A 13512-nucleotide genomic window follows, 5' to 3' on the forward strand; every position below is an offset into this window, starting at 1 on the left:
CCCTGGCACCGGCCCTGTGCCAGGCATCCATAAGGTGCCCTCCTAGGAGGCCCGTGTAATGCCTGACACAAGGTGTGTTCAGCTGCAGGCTAGTGGAGCTCCTAGGCTGCTCTGTAACCCAGGGAGGCTGCCGTAACCTAGACAGGCCCCAGGCCTGGCTGCATTATCTGAGGGAATCACGCCAGGCTCCGGAGCAGCTGAGGCTGGGGATGGCATAAAGCCACCTTAGCCCCCCCACTTCCCATGGGCTGCAAGTTTGGGACAGCACAGATTGTTACCTTCAGCGCTTTACAGGCCTTGGGAGGTAGGTAGCTCAGGATCATTCATCTGACTTTGCAGATGGGGAAACTGAGGCACAGAGAAGCGATGTTCCTTGCCCAAGGCCACACAAGAGGCTAGTGCAGAGCTAGCAATAGATCCAAGCTCTTCTGAGGCCCAGCCACGCGATTGTAAACACTTAACCATGCTCCTGCCCAGTTCAGTGCCAGGGCTTTTTCTTAGGTTACAGCTTCTGAGCTGAAGTGGCTGCACATCCCCTGGTCCAGGCTGTGCTTTGTTTGGTGTTGTTCTGTGGGTGTTATCAAGAAGCTGTTTCCTGAGCTCTGAAAAGAACGGGCGGGATTGACTGGCCAGGCCTGCCCCACGCTATCACACAAAGGCAGCGGCAGCCCTGCCGCCAACTTTGTATTGCAGGAAAAGTGGGACAATCCAGTTTGCAAACTCCAAGGACAAAAACATAACACGACAATAGAATCTGTTACCAGGCGACAACATGAGTGTGTCAGCCAATCCTGGGCTGGACTTCTCAAACGAGCGCCACGTGCATCCCCAAATCCTTACGGATGCACTGAGGATCCAATCACATGGCTCCTTTTCTGCACAGGCCACTCTCTCGGATGATTAGTTGCCCTTTGACCCCGTCTTAGAAAGATTAGTCAGTTAAGCTCCACCCTCAATATGACATTTATTGTGATTAATTAAAGCACCAGTGATGATGATGATGAATACTAGAACCGGGCTGAGGCAAAAGCACAGAACTTTCTGAGCTGTCTTTTTCTTGACATCACTGTAGCAAGACTTAGCCACTGTCTCTCCGAGTGGCTCAAAGCACTTTAAGTATCACGGTGGCACAGCCTGGGGCAGACAGTCATTGAATGGTTCATTGGCCATTTGGAAGAGGCAAGAAAGGCTGGCTCAGAGCCAAGCTGGCTCCTTCGGGAATCCCTCCTAAAAAGCACCTCCTGCCCCTCGCTGGCAGACACTTGTGCACATCCAGGTGCAGTGGTATGTGCCACACGGCCATGGAAACCACGAAAGGGCTGACGTGCACCAGAACAGAATTCTAACGTCTCCCCAGCCAGGATGCTAGCACAGCAGAGATGGAGGAATCATGTGCCTTTCCAGCTACATGCAGTGGTGTGAATGGGTTGTTCCACTCGTTGCATTGCCTATGGGTCTCAGCCTGAAAGCACTTACTACCAAGCAGCGTGCTTACATCCCACAGGAGGTGGTATGGGGCTGGGCTGGGGGTCAGGCTCTGTTACCGAACTGCTGTGTGATGTTCGGCATCCTCCCTCCTGTTTCCCCATTTCCATTGCAATCTTTTCGGGGCAGGGACTCTTTCTTACTATGTGTCCATACAGCACCCTGGGGCGCTGTGCTCCTCTGGGGTTTAAATCAGAACCCAGCCCCAGTGCTGCCACGATACCAACCAGCTCCGCTCCTGGCCCAGTTCACTGCCCTGCAGCCCCACTCTCGCCTTGGCTGCTGCACAGGGGGAGCAGAGGCCTCAGTACTGAAGCGTATTATCTCCCCGCCAGGCCTGTGCAGAGGGGAGAGCAAGTGGTTCCTTTCCATTCATCACCCTTATCAGCTGCAACCTTTTATTTGTACAAGGGCGGCCTGCCCTCCTTCTAGGGAAACAGGCCTGTTTGTGTCACTCCAGGCACACGGACAGAAGCAGGGCCTGGTTGTCTCCTCGGCTCCCAAGCCTGTCCTGGCTGCCCCCTGGAAATGGCTCGCTGTGAAAATTAACTCCTCTCTGTTGTTCTTGGAGCGCAATGAAGGCAGCTTCCCCCAGCTGTGCGAGCCCCCGGCCGGCACTTCGGGTCACTGGGGCAGCCAGGGCCAGCCTCATCATAACATGAAACAATAACACGCTCGGCAGCTTTATTATTCCAGCTCACCTCACAGCCAGCGCTGGCACTGGGAGCTCAGAGGTTGGGCAGGAGTGGCGGCAGGTTCCAGACAAGGGGGCTTGCGGCTGTCTTGTTTTTCACCTTGCTGGAACAGTGGGAAAAGCCTGAAGCCCCGGCTGTGCCAATGAAAATATTCACTCCAGGCCAGGAGAGGGAGCAAAAACAGAGAGCAACACAAATAAATAGCAGACTAAGCACTCGGGCTGCTGTTGGCCAGGGGTGGCAGAGACGTCTGCACAGTTACCTTTCACACAGGCATTTCCTCTCCCTTCAGCATGCTCAGGGCTCCTCTCTTTGGAGAGCCAAGTCTCTGTGTGTGTGTGTGTGGGGGGGGGGAGGTTATCATCAGTATTATGATAGCACTTAGGGGAAACCGAGGCACAGCATGGGGAAGTTTTCCACATGTTTACAACACAGTTCACTGACAGGATAGAAATACTCTCCCTATCCAGGACTGGCTCCAGTGGGAATCCCTCCTGAAAAAGCATCTACTTCTCCTCCCTGGCAGCCATTTCTGCATATCCGTGTGTGTCACGCAAGATGGTACCTCACAGTAGCACCCTGCGAAGGATGCAGGGCCTAACTGGTGTCTCACTCGCACTTGTGTAACTCTAGGGATGCTTAGTGAAAGTGTAGTAGGCTGTTATCCATTTTACAGGTAGGGAACTGAGGCCTAGAGAGACTAAGCGACTCAGCCGAGGTCCAACAGGGAGTTTGTGGCAGAGCTGGGGATTGAACCCAGCTCTCCCAAGTCACAGACTAGCACCTGAAACACACGACTAGCCCACCACGCTTCAGAATGGCAAAAACACCAGCAGCTCCCCACACACTCTTCTTTCATCCCTACTAACAGCCAATATATTGCACGCCTGCTGTATGCAGCCTCGCACCTGAAGCGCCCAAGGTAGAGAAGCATTAGCCCTATCTAGCAGATGGGGAAACTGAGGCATGGAGACTTGGTCCAGGCCACATGGCGCATCTGCAGCAGAACTAGAAAGAAAACCCAGAAAAACTAGTCTTCTGCAGCCTGGCTCCAGGCCCTGATCACTAGAGTCAGGGCCGGTGCAAGGAAGTTTTGCCTAGGGCGCGAAACTTCCACCTTGTGCCCCTCCCCCGCAGCCCTGCGGCTGTTCCCCACCCCAGCTCACCTCTGCTCTGCCGCCTCCCCGAGCACGCTGCCCCTGCTCTAATTTGCCTCCCCTCCCAGGCTTGCGGCACCAAACAGCTGTTTGGCGCCGCAAGCCTGGGAGGTGGGAGAAGTGGAGCGGCAACCGTGCGCTCAGGGAGAGAGCGTAGGAATGCTGTAAAAAAAAAATTGGGGGCACCGCTTTTTGGTGCCCCAGGCAACCGCCTAGTTTGCCTTAATGGTAGCACCTGCCCTGACTAGAGTCACCCGCCACCACCCTTACAACAGCTGTGAGATTCATAGAGGAAAGAGTGTCACAGGCACTTGAACAAACTCGGAATCCTAGCAGGAGAGCGCTAGGGTGGGAATGAAAAAGGCAACCTGCCGAGTAGAGGAAGGGCTCTGCTGTACTTACTGCAGTGGTACAAGGCTGTTCACGCAAGGGAAGGGGAGGAAATCTCATAACTCAGCAGCTGCTGTGGTGGTTCTGTCGGGCTAACAGGAGGGCAAGCTGGAGTCTATTTGTTCCCCCTGCATCAAGAGAGTTGTTTACTACAGTTTCCAAGTAAGCAACAAGGCCGCACCAGTGTCACTGAGGGCATCAGCATCTGTGTTAGTGGCAATAACGCACAACTCTCAGATCCCCCAGTGGAACAGGCAGGGCTAGCAGGCAGTGGGAGAGAAAAGACACTTCTGCCTGTGTCCTGAGCACATTCAATGTGAAACCAAGCGGATAATCACAGGAGACTAGTGCCATTTTTACAGGCATGGGGCATCTCTGGCCTCACTCTATTTCCTTCCACAGCTCACTGCAGTTCTACTGTTCCCATTTGCTCATCCAGCACACGAATTCAGTACACAGCTGGAAGGGGGGGGGGGAAAATGCGTGTGTCAGAGTTATTTTTGAAACCCTTTTTACACAGCAGTTTGCCAGAGAGAATGGCCTGTTCTGGTGTATTTTAAGCCCTGTGGTTATAGAAGCAGAAAACAATACAGGCGTTTCAGCTTATCTAGAGCCCATTTCCACCTATTATGTGAGAACGGGCGAGTACATGGCCCGAATTGCACTTCATCACTGTACCTTGGAGAGCACATGAACAATACAAGAGAGGCAAGGATGGTAAAGGCCCCTGCGAAATAGCCCTAGGACAATCTCTACCCAAGAGTCTGAACTATTAGTCAGAGTTCCTCCCCAGCCAGGAATATAGTCACCCTAAGATTCATAAACCCCCAAGGCCAGAAGGGACCACTGTGATCATCTCATTTGACTCCCTGTATAGCGCTGACCCAAGAACATCCCCCAAATAACTCCCAGAGCAGCTCTCTTAGGGCTTGTCTATACATACACGCTGGTTCGGCGGCAGGCAATCCAACTTCTGGATGCGATAAATCGAACCCAGAAGTGCTCGCCGTCGACTCCGGTAATCCTGCTCGGCGAAAGGAGTATGCGGAGTTGACGGGGGAGCCTGCCTGCCGCGTCTGGACCACGGTAAGTTTGCACTAAGGTACGTTGACTTCAGCTACATTATTCACGTAGCTGAAGTTGCATACCTTAGTTCGAATTGGGGGGTTAGTGTAGACCGGCCCTTAGAAAAACATCCAGCCTTGAATGAAAACTGGTCAGGGACAGAGAATCCGCCCCCACCCTTGGTGAGTTGGTCCCGTGGTTAACTACTCTCAGCGTTAAACACGGACACCTTATCCGTCTGAAGTTGTCTAGCTTCAGTTTCAGACATTGAATAATGGGTTCTTCCATCTAGCATGATCCAATTGTCTTCTCTCCTTGTAGGTCCTGTAACCAAGTCACCCCTTAACCTTCTCTTGGGTAAGCGAAAGAGACTCAAAGAGATCAGTCACCAAGGCTGGGTTTCTGATCCTTTAATCATTCCCATGGCACTTCTCTGAACCCTTTCCAATCCATCGCCAGCCTTCTTGAATGGAGGGTACCAGTTCTCCACCCAGCAGGGGCCACACCCCTGACAAAAATGGAGAGGAAATAACCTCGCTGCTGGTACTTGAGAGCCCCCTGCTTAGAGGTCCCAAGATTGCCTTTAGGTCACAGAGTCACACTCGGAGCTCACGTTCAGCTGATTGTCCACCACAACCCCCACGTCTCTCACGTCCCTGCTTCCCAGGCTAGAGCTCCCCATCCTGGGAGTAGGGCCTCCTCCTTTGCTCTTAGATGTATACATTTAGCCCTATTAACACACAGAGGGCTCAGCTTACCAAGCCATCCAGCTAGCTCTGAAGCAGTGATCGGTCCTCTTCATTAGTTACCCCTCCCTCAGTTTTTGGGGCACATGCAAACTTTACCAGTGCTAAAGTTAAAGGGGGGGGGGGGAGATTGATTTCAGTGACTAAGGGCTACATCATGAGATGGCTTGGGAGGAAGGGCTGAAGAAAGGCTGTTCAGCCATGCTATTGGGGGGTTAAGGTAGTGAGCTATTTGGCAGTAAGGCCATTCCCGTTCTTTATACAGCTGGTCAGCACCTGGAGCTGAACTTCAAACAAGACCATTTCAGCCCAAGTCGTGAATGATGTCAGCAGTCTGACCAGCTCGCCCCATTTACTAGACCCCAGGTTAATTTATAGCATCAGGCTAAAACTTTGAATAAAGTTCACCCGCTGATAGTGACAGAGGGCAAGCCCAGTCAGCCAGCTTTTCACAGTAAGAAGCTGGGAGCATTAGACTGAGAACCATCAGACTAGACGTGTTACACTAGATGCTGTGAGAAAGCACCACACACACACACACACACGGCAGGAGGTATTTTATGTCAAAGTTTTATTTGACAAAAATGTAACATTAAGTCTGCCAGAAAGAGCTGAAGAGCGACTTCCATCTGCTACTCTCTCAGCCTGGAGCGCGAACACGTTGGGGAGATAAGAACACAGACTGAGCAGGCATCTGCGGTGGTTTGGCTTACATTAAAAATGGAACAAACAATCAGAAGGACATAAGGCTAGACCCTTTTGGTTTCACAGCTTTGGGGTTTTTCAGGCACAATTCCCTGGAGCCTGCTCTCTTGAGAAGGGACGGCAGGTTTCCCTCAGCCCACCACCCTCCCAGCATTTTACACCCCAGCAGGAGAAGACATTTGTGCAAACAAACAAAGTCACTTGGTTTTTTTTTCCTACCCCTTTTTAAAATGAAGATTTTTTTTTTTTGAGTGACTTTGGTGCTCATTAAAGTGAAATAATCACCAGCCTAAACCGTGCACGTGAACACTCTGCCATGCAGCTCTATTCCTCAAACCCCACCCCCCACCAGCTACTCCGGGATCAGATCTGTGCTGGGCTGGAGGTGCCAGCTCTGTTGCCTGGTGCAGTCAGTCCCTATCTGAGAGGCTGAGGAAAGGGAACCTAGGAAGAGTGTGATCAGCCTTAAGCTCCCATCCATGGTTCTAGGTCTCTGAATGGGGCAATTCACTTACCCACAACATCCCCGCTCCCCTCCAGCCTGGCCGAATCCCTGGGCAGCTCCATGCCAGCAGAGTCCCAGTGCTCACCCCCCCACAAGTGAAGGCCCCTCGTTCCCAGCAGATTTGAGCACACAGTGGGATCCCTGTCAAGCGGCTGGGAAGTGAATACTCACACTTAGCGCTAGCCAACCAACAGCTTAACAGAGCCAGTGGCAAATAGTGGGCTTTGAAGCTGCAGTCGTTTTACAGTCAGACCAGCAGGTTAAAAAAATAATAGTTAACCAATGGAAATCTGTGCCTCAGAAACGAGGCCATCTGGGGCAGAGGACCAGGGCTGTTACTGCAGTTACCAGTGGGGATCCCTTACACCGACAAACACATGGACAGGAAGTTACTCTGAACGTACATGAGGACAGTGCTTATAACTTTGCTCTGGGGTGACTGAGCACAGGGAAGTAGGCGTTAAGTCCTGTGATACGGCCTTTCCTTAGCCCATCAGGGTTTCCTCACCCTGGGCTGGCACCTCTGCTTGGACGGATAAACTACTGAGTCATGCAACTCGGTGTGGCAAGATCTAGAGGTTGGGATTATTTTGGGAGGTGACCCAGAAGGAGAGAGGTTTGGTTTAGGAGCAGGACCAGTTGCTTGGGGAGCACTGGAATGCCAATCAAACCCCACAGTAATTCTTACAGCAAACTGCCCTATGGAACTTCTAGGCTGAAGGCAAACTCTTGCAGCTGCTAAGATCTCAGAGGCGAACAGACTTCCCCCACTCCCTCCTTTAGAAGGGGAATCCTTTACCTAGGCTAGGCCAGATTAACTCCACCAGTTAGGAATTAAAGATCTCGGCTAGAGAGATTTAGAGTTCAGGTTACAAAGCACAGCTCTGATCAGAGAGGATGGAAACCACTGAGCAGGAAAGGGGACGCTCCCCTAGTTATAGTAAGGATATTTCCCCACATATTGCCCCAAAGACGCAGTAGCTGGTCCACCCCAAGGCAAAGCACCTTGGATTTAAGTGCAAGCTGCACAATATCCCAGGCAGCTTTCCGTTGAAGACGCTTCTGTAGCGGAGGAAGGGATTTCGTTTGGTTTCCATGTCTACACAGTTTAAAAAAAGAAAGCACCCGCTCTCCTGGGACTGCAGCTGGAGAAAGGCGAACGTATTGGTGTCATGTGACACCGGTTACTTCGGGTCTTTTGTACAGACGAAGGCATCAGAGAATAACCCTTCCCAAGGGAGCCTGAGGTACATTTCGCCAGCAGAATGGTAGGAAGGGTCCTCACGCCCTGTAAACTTCAGCCAGCCGGCTACAATGCAACATATGATTGAGCCACATACACATCCTATGGCACGGCCAGTCTGCCAAGAGGTGCACTCACCTGAAAGCACCCACACTTTAAATACACAGACACACAATGGACAGTGGAGAGCAGGAGGTGCCTGCCAGTCAACCAAAGTGGGTTTCCAATAGGAGCTTTGGGGTTTGGTTTGGTTTTTAAAGCCTCTATAGCAAACAGGTCCTATGGCCAAGATGCCCAAGAACCAGAGTATCCCCTTGATCAATGGCCAAGGGATACCCCCGAGACACAGCAACCTGGTTTCAGTGCTCTCCTAGACGTACTGTTTCTTGGAAGCAGAGCTGCCGGGCCGGCTGGCCTGTCTCTCCTGCAGGGGCTGGGCTCCTGGGGCGTAGGACTCAGGGGAGGGCTTGTTGCCACTGCGCAGCGCCAGGTTCTCCTCGGTGTTGAAGTTGGCCCAGTTCTGCTCGCTCGACAGCTTGTTGTAGGCCAGGTAGGGAGGGGAGTGGCTCTCGCTCAGGGGGAGGTAGTGACACGGCTTGCTGTCTGGGAAGGAGTCTATGTCCCCAGCTGGGCTGGAAGAGGAAGAGGCCTCCCTCATGCTGCTGAGCAGGTTCTTGCAGCAGAGGTGGAAGAGCTCCAGGAGGTTGAGGCCCAGGGAGATCAGGCCCACCACCATCATGAAGATGATGAAGATGGTCTTCTCAGTGGGGCGGGAGACAAAGCAGTCCACCTTGTGGGGGCAGGGGGCCCTCTCGCACACGAAGATGGGCGGCATGAAGAAACCGTACAGGTACCACTGGCCTAAGAGGAAGCCGGCCTCGAAGATGCTCTTGCAGATGACACTGACGACGTAAGTCCACATCAGGGATCCGCGGAGCTTGATGCGGCCGTCCTCCGCCACGCAGATCTTGGAGATCTTCTTCTGCACCGCCGACAGAGCCTGCTCCACCTTCAAGTCTTTGATCTGCGCCGCCCGGAGCTCGCTCTCCCGCTGCTTCAGCTTCTCCTCCCGCCCCGAGAGGTAGATGACGTGGCCCAGGTAGATCAAGGTAGGGGTGCTGACGAAGAGGAACTGCAGCACCCAGTAGCGGATGTGGGAGATGGGGAAGGCCTTGTCGTAGCACACGTTGACACAGCCCGGCTGCTTGGTGTTGCACAGGAAATCCGACTGCTCGTCCCCCCACACCGATTCCCCGGCCAGGCCCAGGATAAGGATCCTGAAGATGAACAGCACCGTCAACCAGATCTTCCCAATCACTGTTGAGTGCTCCTGGACCTGGTCCAGCAGCTTCTCCAGGAAGCCCCAGTCCCCCATCTTCTAGGGAGTCTTGTGCTATTGATGGCAGAGAGAGAACAAGAGTTAAGTCAACCTGACCGTTTGACCTTTCAGCCCTTGTTTCCACAAAAGCCAGAGATAGGAGACGCACGGGGCTTCCTGGGTTGCCACACGGCCTGGCAGCACTCCCCACCACCCTGCTCCATGGCTGGTGTTTCATTCGACTAGGAACCCAGACAAGGGCCTGCCCACCCCCATCCTGAGCCGGGACACTGGGTTTTAGCCAGCTCAGCGTGCGGTTCTTAGGTTCTACAGAGCTAAGCCGTGTGTGGTATCACTTTGAGGACCAGGCAGCTCTGCGGGGGCGGGAAGGACTCAGACAGGCAGCTCATGTTGGGTGCCAACTGGCTGGTGGGGTCAGGCTTAGGGTTGCCAGCTTTCTAATCGCACAAAACTGAACACCCCTTCCCTGAGGCCCCGCCCCTTTCCCAAGGCCCCGCCCCTTCTTGCTCCATTCCCCCCTCCCGCCATTGCAGACTTTCACTAGGCTGGGGCAGGGAGTTGGGGTGCAGGAGGGGGGTGAGGGCTCCAGTTGGGGGTGCAGGCTCTGGGGTAGGGCCAGGGATGAAGGGCTTGGGGTGCAGGAGGTGGCTCCAGGCTGGGGATTTGGGGGCATGCAGGCTCTGGGACGGAGTTTGGATGCAGGAGGGGACTCTGGGCTGGGGCAGGAGTGCGGGAGGGAGTTCGGGGTCCCGGTGGTGTTTACCGCAGCTCCCAGAAGCAGCAGCCACATTGCTGCAGCCCCTAGGCGCGTGGGCAGCCAGGGAAGCTCTGTACGCTGTCCTCACGCCCGCAGCTCCCATTGGTTGCTGTTCCTGCCTTAGCCCCACCCACTGGACTTTTAGCTGCCCAGTCAGCAGTGCTGACTGGAGCCACCAGACTGGGTGGCCTGGTCACAAACCGGACACCTGGCAACCCTAGGTGGGCTTCAGTAGAGCACAAGATATTTTGTCCCAGCTGAAGCCCAGGCAGGAGTTTGCGATGCTGGCCTAGTCATCCCCTCAGAGCATAGGGAGAGCTGCTCCTTCCTGGGAGCCCTGGGCTAGCAGTCAGACCCTAAAGCGGATCACTGGGGATTTCAGCAGGCTACCATCACTGCCAAAATATTAGGGCTGCAGCAAGAAGTCAGCCTTCCGGAGACCCAGGCCCCCACCCCTTTTCCCCACACTGGGAGACCACAAATCTCCAGCAGAGAAAGCGACACTAGCCAGACAGCATTAGCCACTGAAGCAAGGGGGGGGCGGGAGGAGAGGAGAGGGAAATGGGACACCCCCTCTTGCCTGGTGATTGCAGGGTGCAGATAAGCCTGGTTAGGTGACTAGCAAGTGCAGCTGTACCAAGGGTCCATCAGAAAGCAGCACCTTACAGCTGGGGGCACGCTACTTTTAGTTAAAGGTGCAGGACCCCGTTAAGGGCAGCCCTCAGCTTCCTGGCCAGCTGCCAACACTGCCCCCTTAGCGCTGCAAAGCGTGGGTGCCCCTGGAACTTAGGGGCTTAGCACAGCCTCTCTCCCCCCAGCCCTTGCCAACGGCTCCAGCCAAAGGGTGTCCAGCCGAGAAGCCACCGACATAGAGTGTAGCTGTCCTGTGGCTTTTTGAAGGAGCCGAGTTAGTGCCACAGGGCAGGTTAGTGCCAAGGAATCCAGGGGCCCAATGGGCCATCTGTCCCTGAGACAGGGCATAGGGCAGCAGCCAGCACCTGGGTGCATGAGGTTAGAGACGGACCAGTCCTCCCTGCAGCTGGGCTGGAGGTTGAGAGCAGACAGCTATGCCACCACTGTGAGCCCCTCTGACGGAGGAGCTTGTTAGAGACACAAAAGCACTGGGGCTTAAGCAGCTCCCCTGGATAGGAGCCCAGCCTCCAGGCAGCACCCCTGCCCAGGGGAGAAAGTGGGGGGCAGGGAGGGGGAAGAGTAGGATGAGAAAGCTCCAGGTGCTCCATCCTTCTCCCCAGGGTCACAGCAGCAGACACCCCCCAAACACACTTTACCACTTTCTTACCCTTTGGGGAGCAGAGTTTAGTTACTCAGAGCCCCGCTCAGCAGAAACAGACCCTGATGTTAATCCCCCAGGAGAGACCAGGCATTTCAGCCCCAGTGCAGCAGCAATTAGCTACCCAAAGGGGAGATTCACTCACTCAATTCCTTCCCAGGGTCTCACTCAGTCACTTTCCAAGGGCACTTCCGAGCTAAGCACAGCAGCCACCCCCTCAGGCCAGGGGCTCCTGCCTCCCTGCAGCACCACACCCCAGCCTAGAAAGCTCATTTGTAAGGAACACCTATCAATTAACCAATCAAGGGGTCTGTTGGCTCTGTGAAGCAAGGACTCACAGTGGGGGTGGGTTGATGGGGCCAGATGCAGTCATGAAGGGGTTAAACTGAGTCAGCCTGGTGCGAAGCCAAGGGCTAAGGCATGCACCACCTGGGCTCCCAGGTGCAAGCAGTGGGCTAGGACACAGACCCCCTCTGCATTCCCCCATCCCCTTCCCTGCAGCAACCGTCTGGTTTGCAGCATCTGTGCTGAGCCCCTGTCCCCAGTCCCAGCCCCTTGGCCGGCCCAGCCATGCCCCAGAGCAGAGGGGCTGCCCAGCCATCCCTGACCACGCCAGCACCATTGGCTTGCTTGGGAGAGGGACCCAGAGCCAGCTGGAGTCTGGTGTTTACTCACCGAAGCCAGGCACAGCTGTGCAACCTCAGCCCCAGCTCCCTGCTGGTCCAGGTGGGGCAAGGGGGTTACAACCTGTGGCTCTTTATACCAGAGGCTGCTGCTCCCACCAAATCCCTGAGACTGTCCGAGAGAAGGAGGAAACTGACCCTGGGTAGAGTCACACAGGGGGGCGGGGGGAGGAGCCGCAGGAAACTGGGGGTTGGTAAAATTGATAGTTCGGCTGCAGAGCCCTCCTTTAAAGGGGCAGCTGCTTTGGCAGGTGTGCGGCTGGGGGGTGGGGGGGAGGAGGTGTGAGGCGGGGGGTGACTTTATTCTCTTCCTGGCTGCCGGTTCCATGTGAAATCGCAGCAATATTGGGGGAAGAGCACAACAGCGGGAGTTGGGAGCGGCCGCGGGAACGGGGGGAGAGCGGCCCTGCTGGGCTCCCTCCTCTTTCACAGGGAGTCGCAGACGAGGACGGGGCAGCCTGGAAATAGGAAATGGAGGAAAACAAGCCAGACAAGGCTGAAATAATAATACTATCAGGCCAGGTCAGGGCCTCTCCCGTGGAGCCAAAACCAACACTGGGAAGATCCCGGGCCAGGGGCCTGAGCTGTGAGAGTCCGGTGACAACCAGGCCTCTGGGGGGGGGGCATCGCCCCCGAGAAAGCTCCGTTTTCGGGGCCGTCTTTTCCCGAAGCCAGGGAAGAACTCTGGCATTTGAACCAAAGCACCAGTGCACAAGTTACTTAGGTTGGGGGCTACGGGAGCTGGAATTCGGCCTACAAAGTGCCCCCGCTCAGATGCTTTGCCAAGGGTCCGTCTCCCCTCATCTAGCTCCCCCTGGCCCAGTGAGCTCAAATGGGGCTCTGCTTGGGGGGTTGAGCTTGCAGGATACGTGCCTAGCAGGGGGGTGAAGTTGAACAGCTCTCTCCAGGCTGCTGCTGGGGCTGGCCAACACACGCAAGGGTTTGGGACACTCTGAGTTCAGGAGGGGCCCAAGCCACCATAAAAGGCCTGATCTTTCCACCCTCGTCCTCACTGAGCAGCACTTACCTGGGAAGCCCCATTGGTTTCGGCAGGGACTAGTCACCTGGCTGAGGGCTGTGTGACGTGCAGACTCGATCGCACGCTCAGGGAGGTAGGGGAGGAGGTGACTGGCTTCAAGCGAAGGGCCGAGCGAGTTGAGAGCTCCAGGCGGAGGGGATGGAGGGGCGGGTGCCGCCGAAAGGGAGGGGGCACTTGCGGGTTCCATGGCAAGGGGGCACACGGTTATTGTAGGGGAACTGGCCCAGAAGTGGCTAGTGAAGGAAGACGGGGCTGAGGGCCAGGGGTACAGGGGTATGACACCCTGCTAGGCTGACCATGAACAGAGATGGTAAAGCCCTGACCACACTAGGTGCCCTGGGGTTTCAAAACAGATTAATTAAAACCGGGTTGATAACTCCTTTGAGAATGAGCCGTAGGAGTTCACTAATCC

General features: G+C 55.0%; 1 protein-coding gene across 1 annotated transcript; it reads right to left on the reverse strand.

Annotated features, from left to right (window-relative positions):
* Positions 1 to 6092: 6092 nt before the first annotated feature.
* Positions 6093 to 12179, reverse strand: GJA4 (gap junction protein alpha 4). The gene is made up of 2 exons (XM_034754344.1): positions 12054 to 12179; positions 6093 to 9384 (listed from the first exon to the last, which is right to left on the reverse strand). Exon 2 carries the CDS (start codon positions 9364 to 9366, stop codon positions 8362 to 8364), a length of 1005 nt encoding a protein of 334 aa, XP_034610235.1. The 5' UTR covers positions 9367 to 9384; positions 12054 to 12179; the 3' UTR covers positions 6093 to 8361.
* Between the last annotated feature and the right edge of the window lie 1333 nt (positions 12180 to 13512).

Source organism: Trachemys scripta, chromosome 20, assembly GCF_013100865.1.
Source record: "Trachemys scripta elegans isolate TJP31775 chromosome 20, CAS_Tse_1.0, whole genome shotgun sequence".
Taxonomy (NCBI): Eukaryota; Metazoa; Chordata; order Testudines; family Emydidae; genus Trachemys; species Trachemys scripta.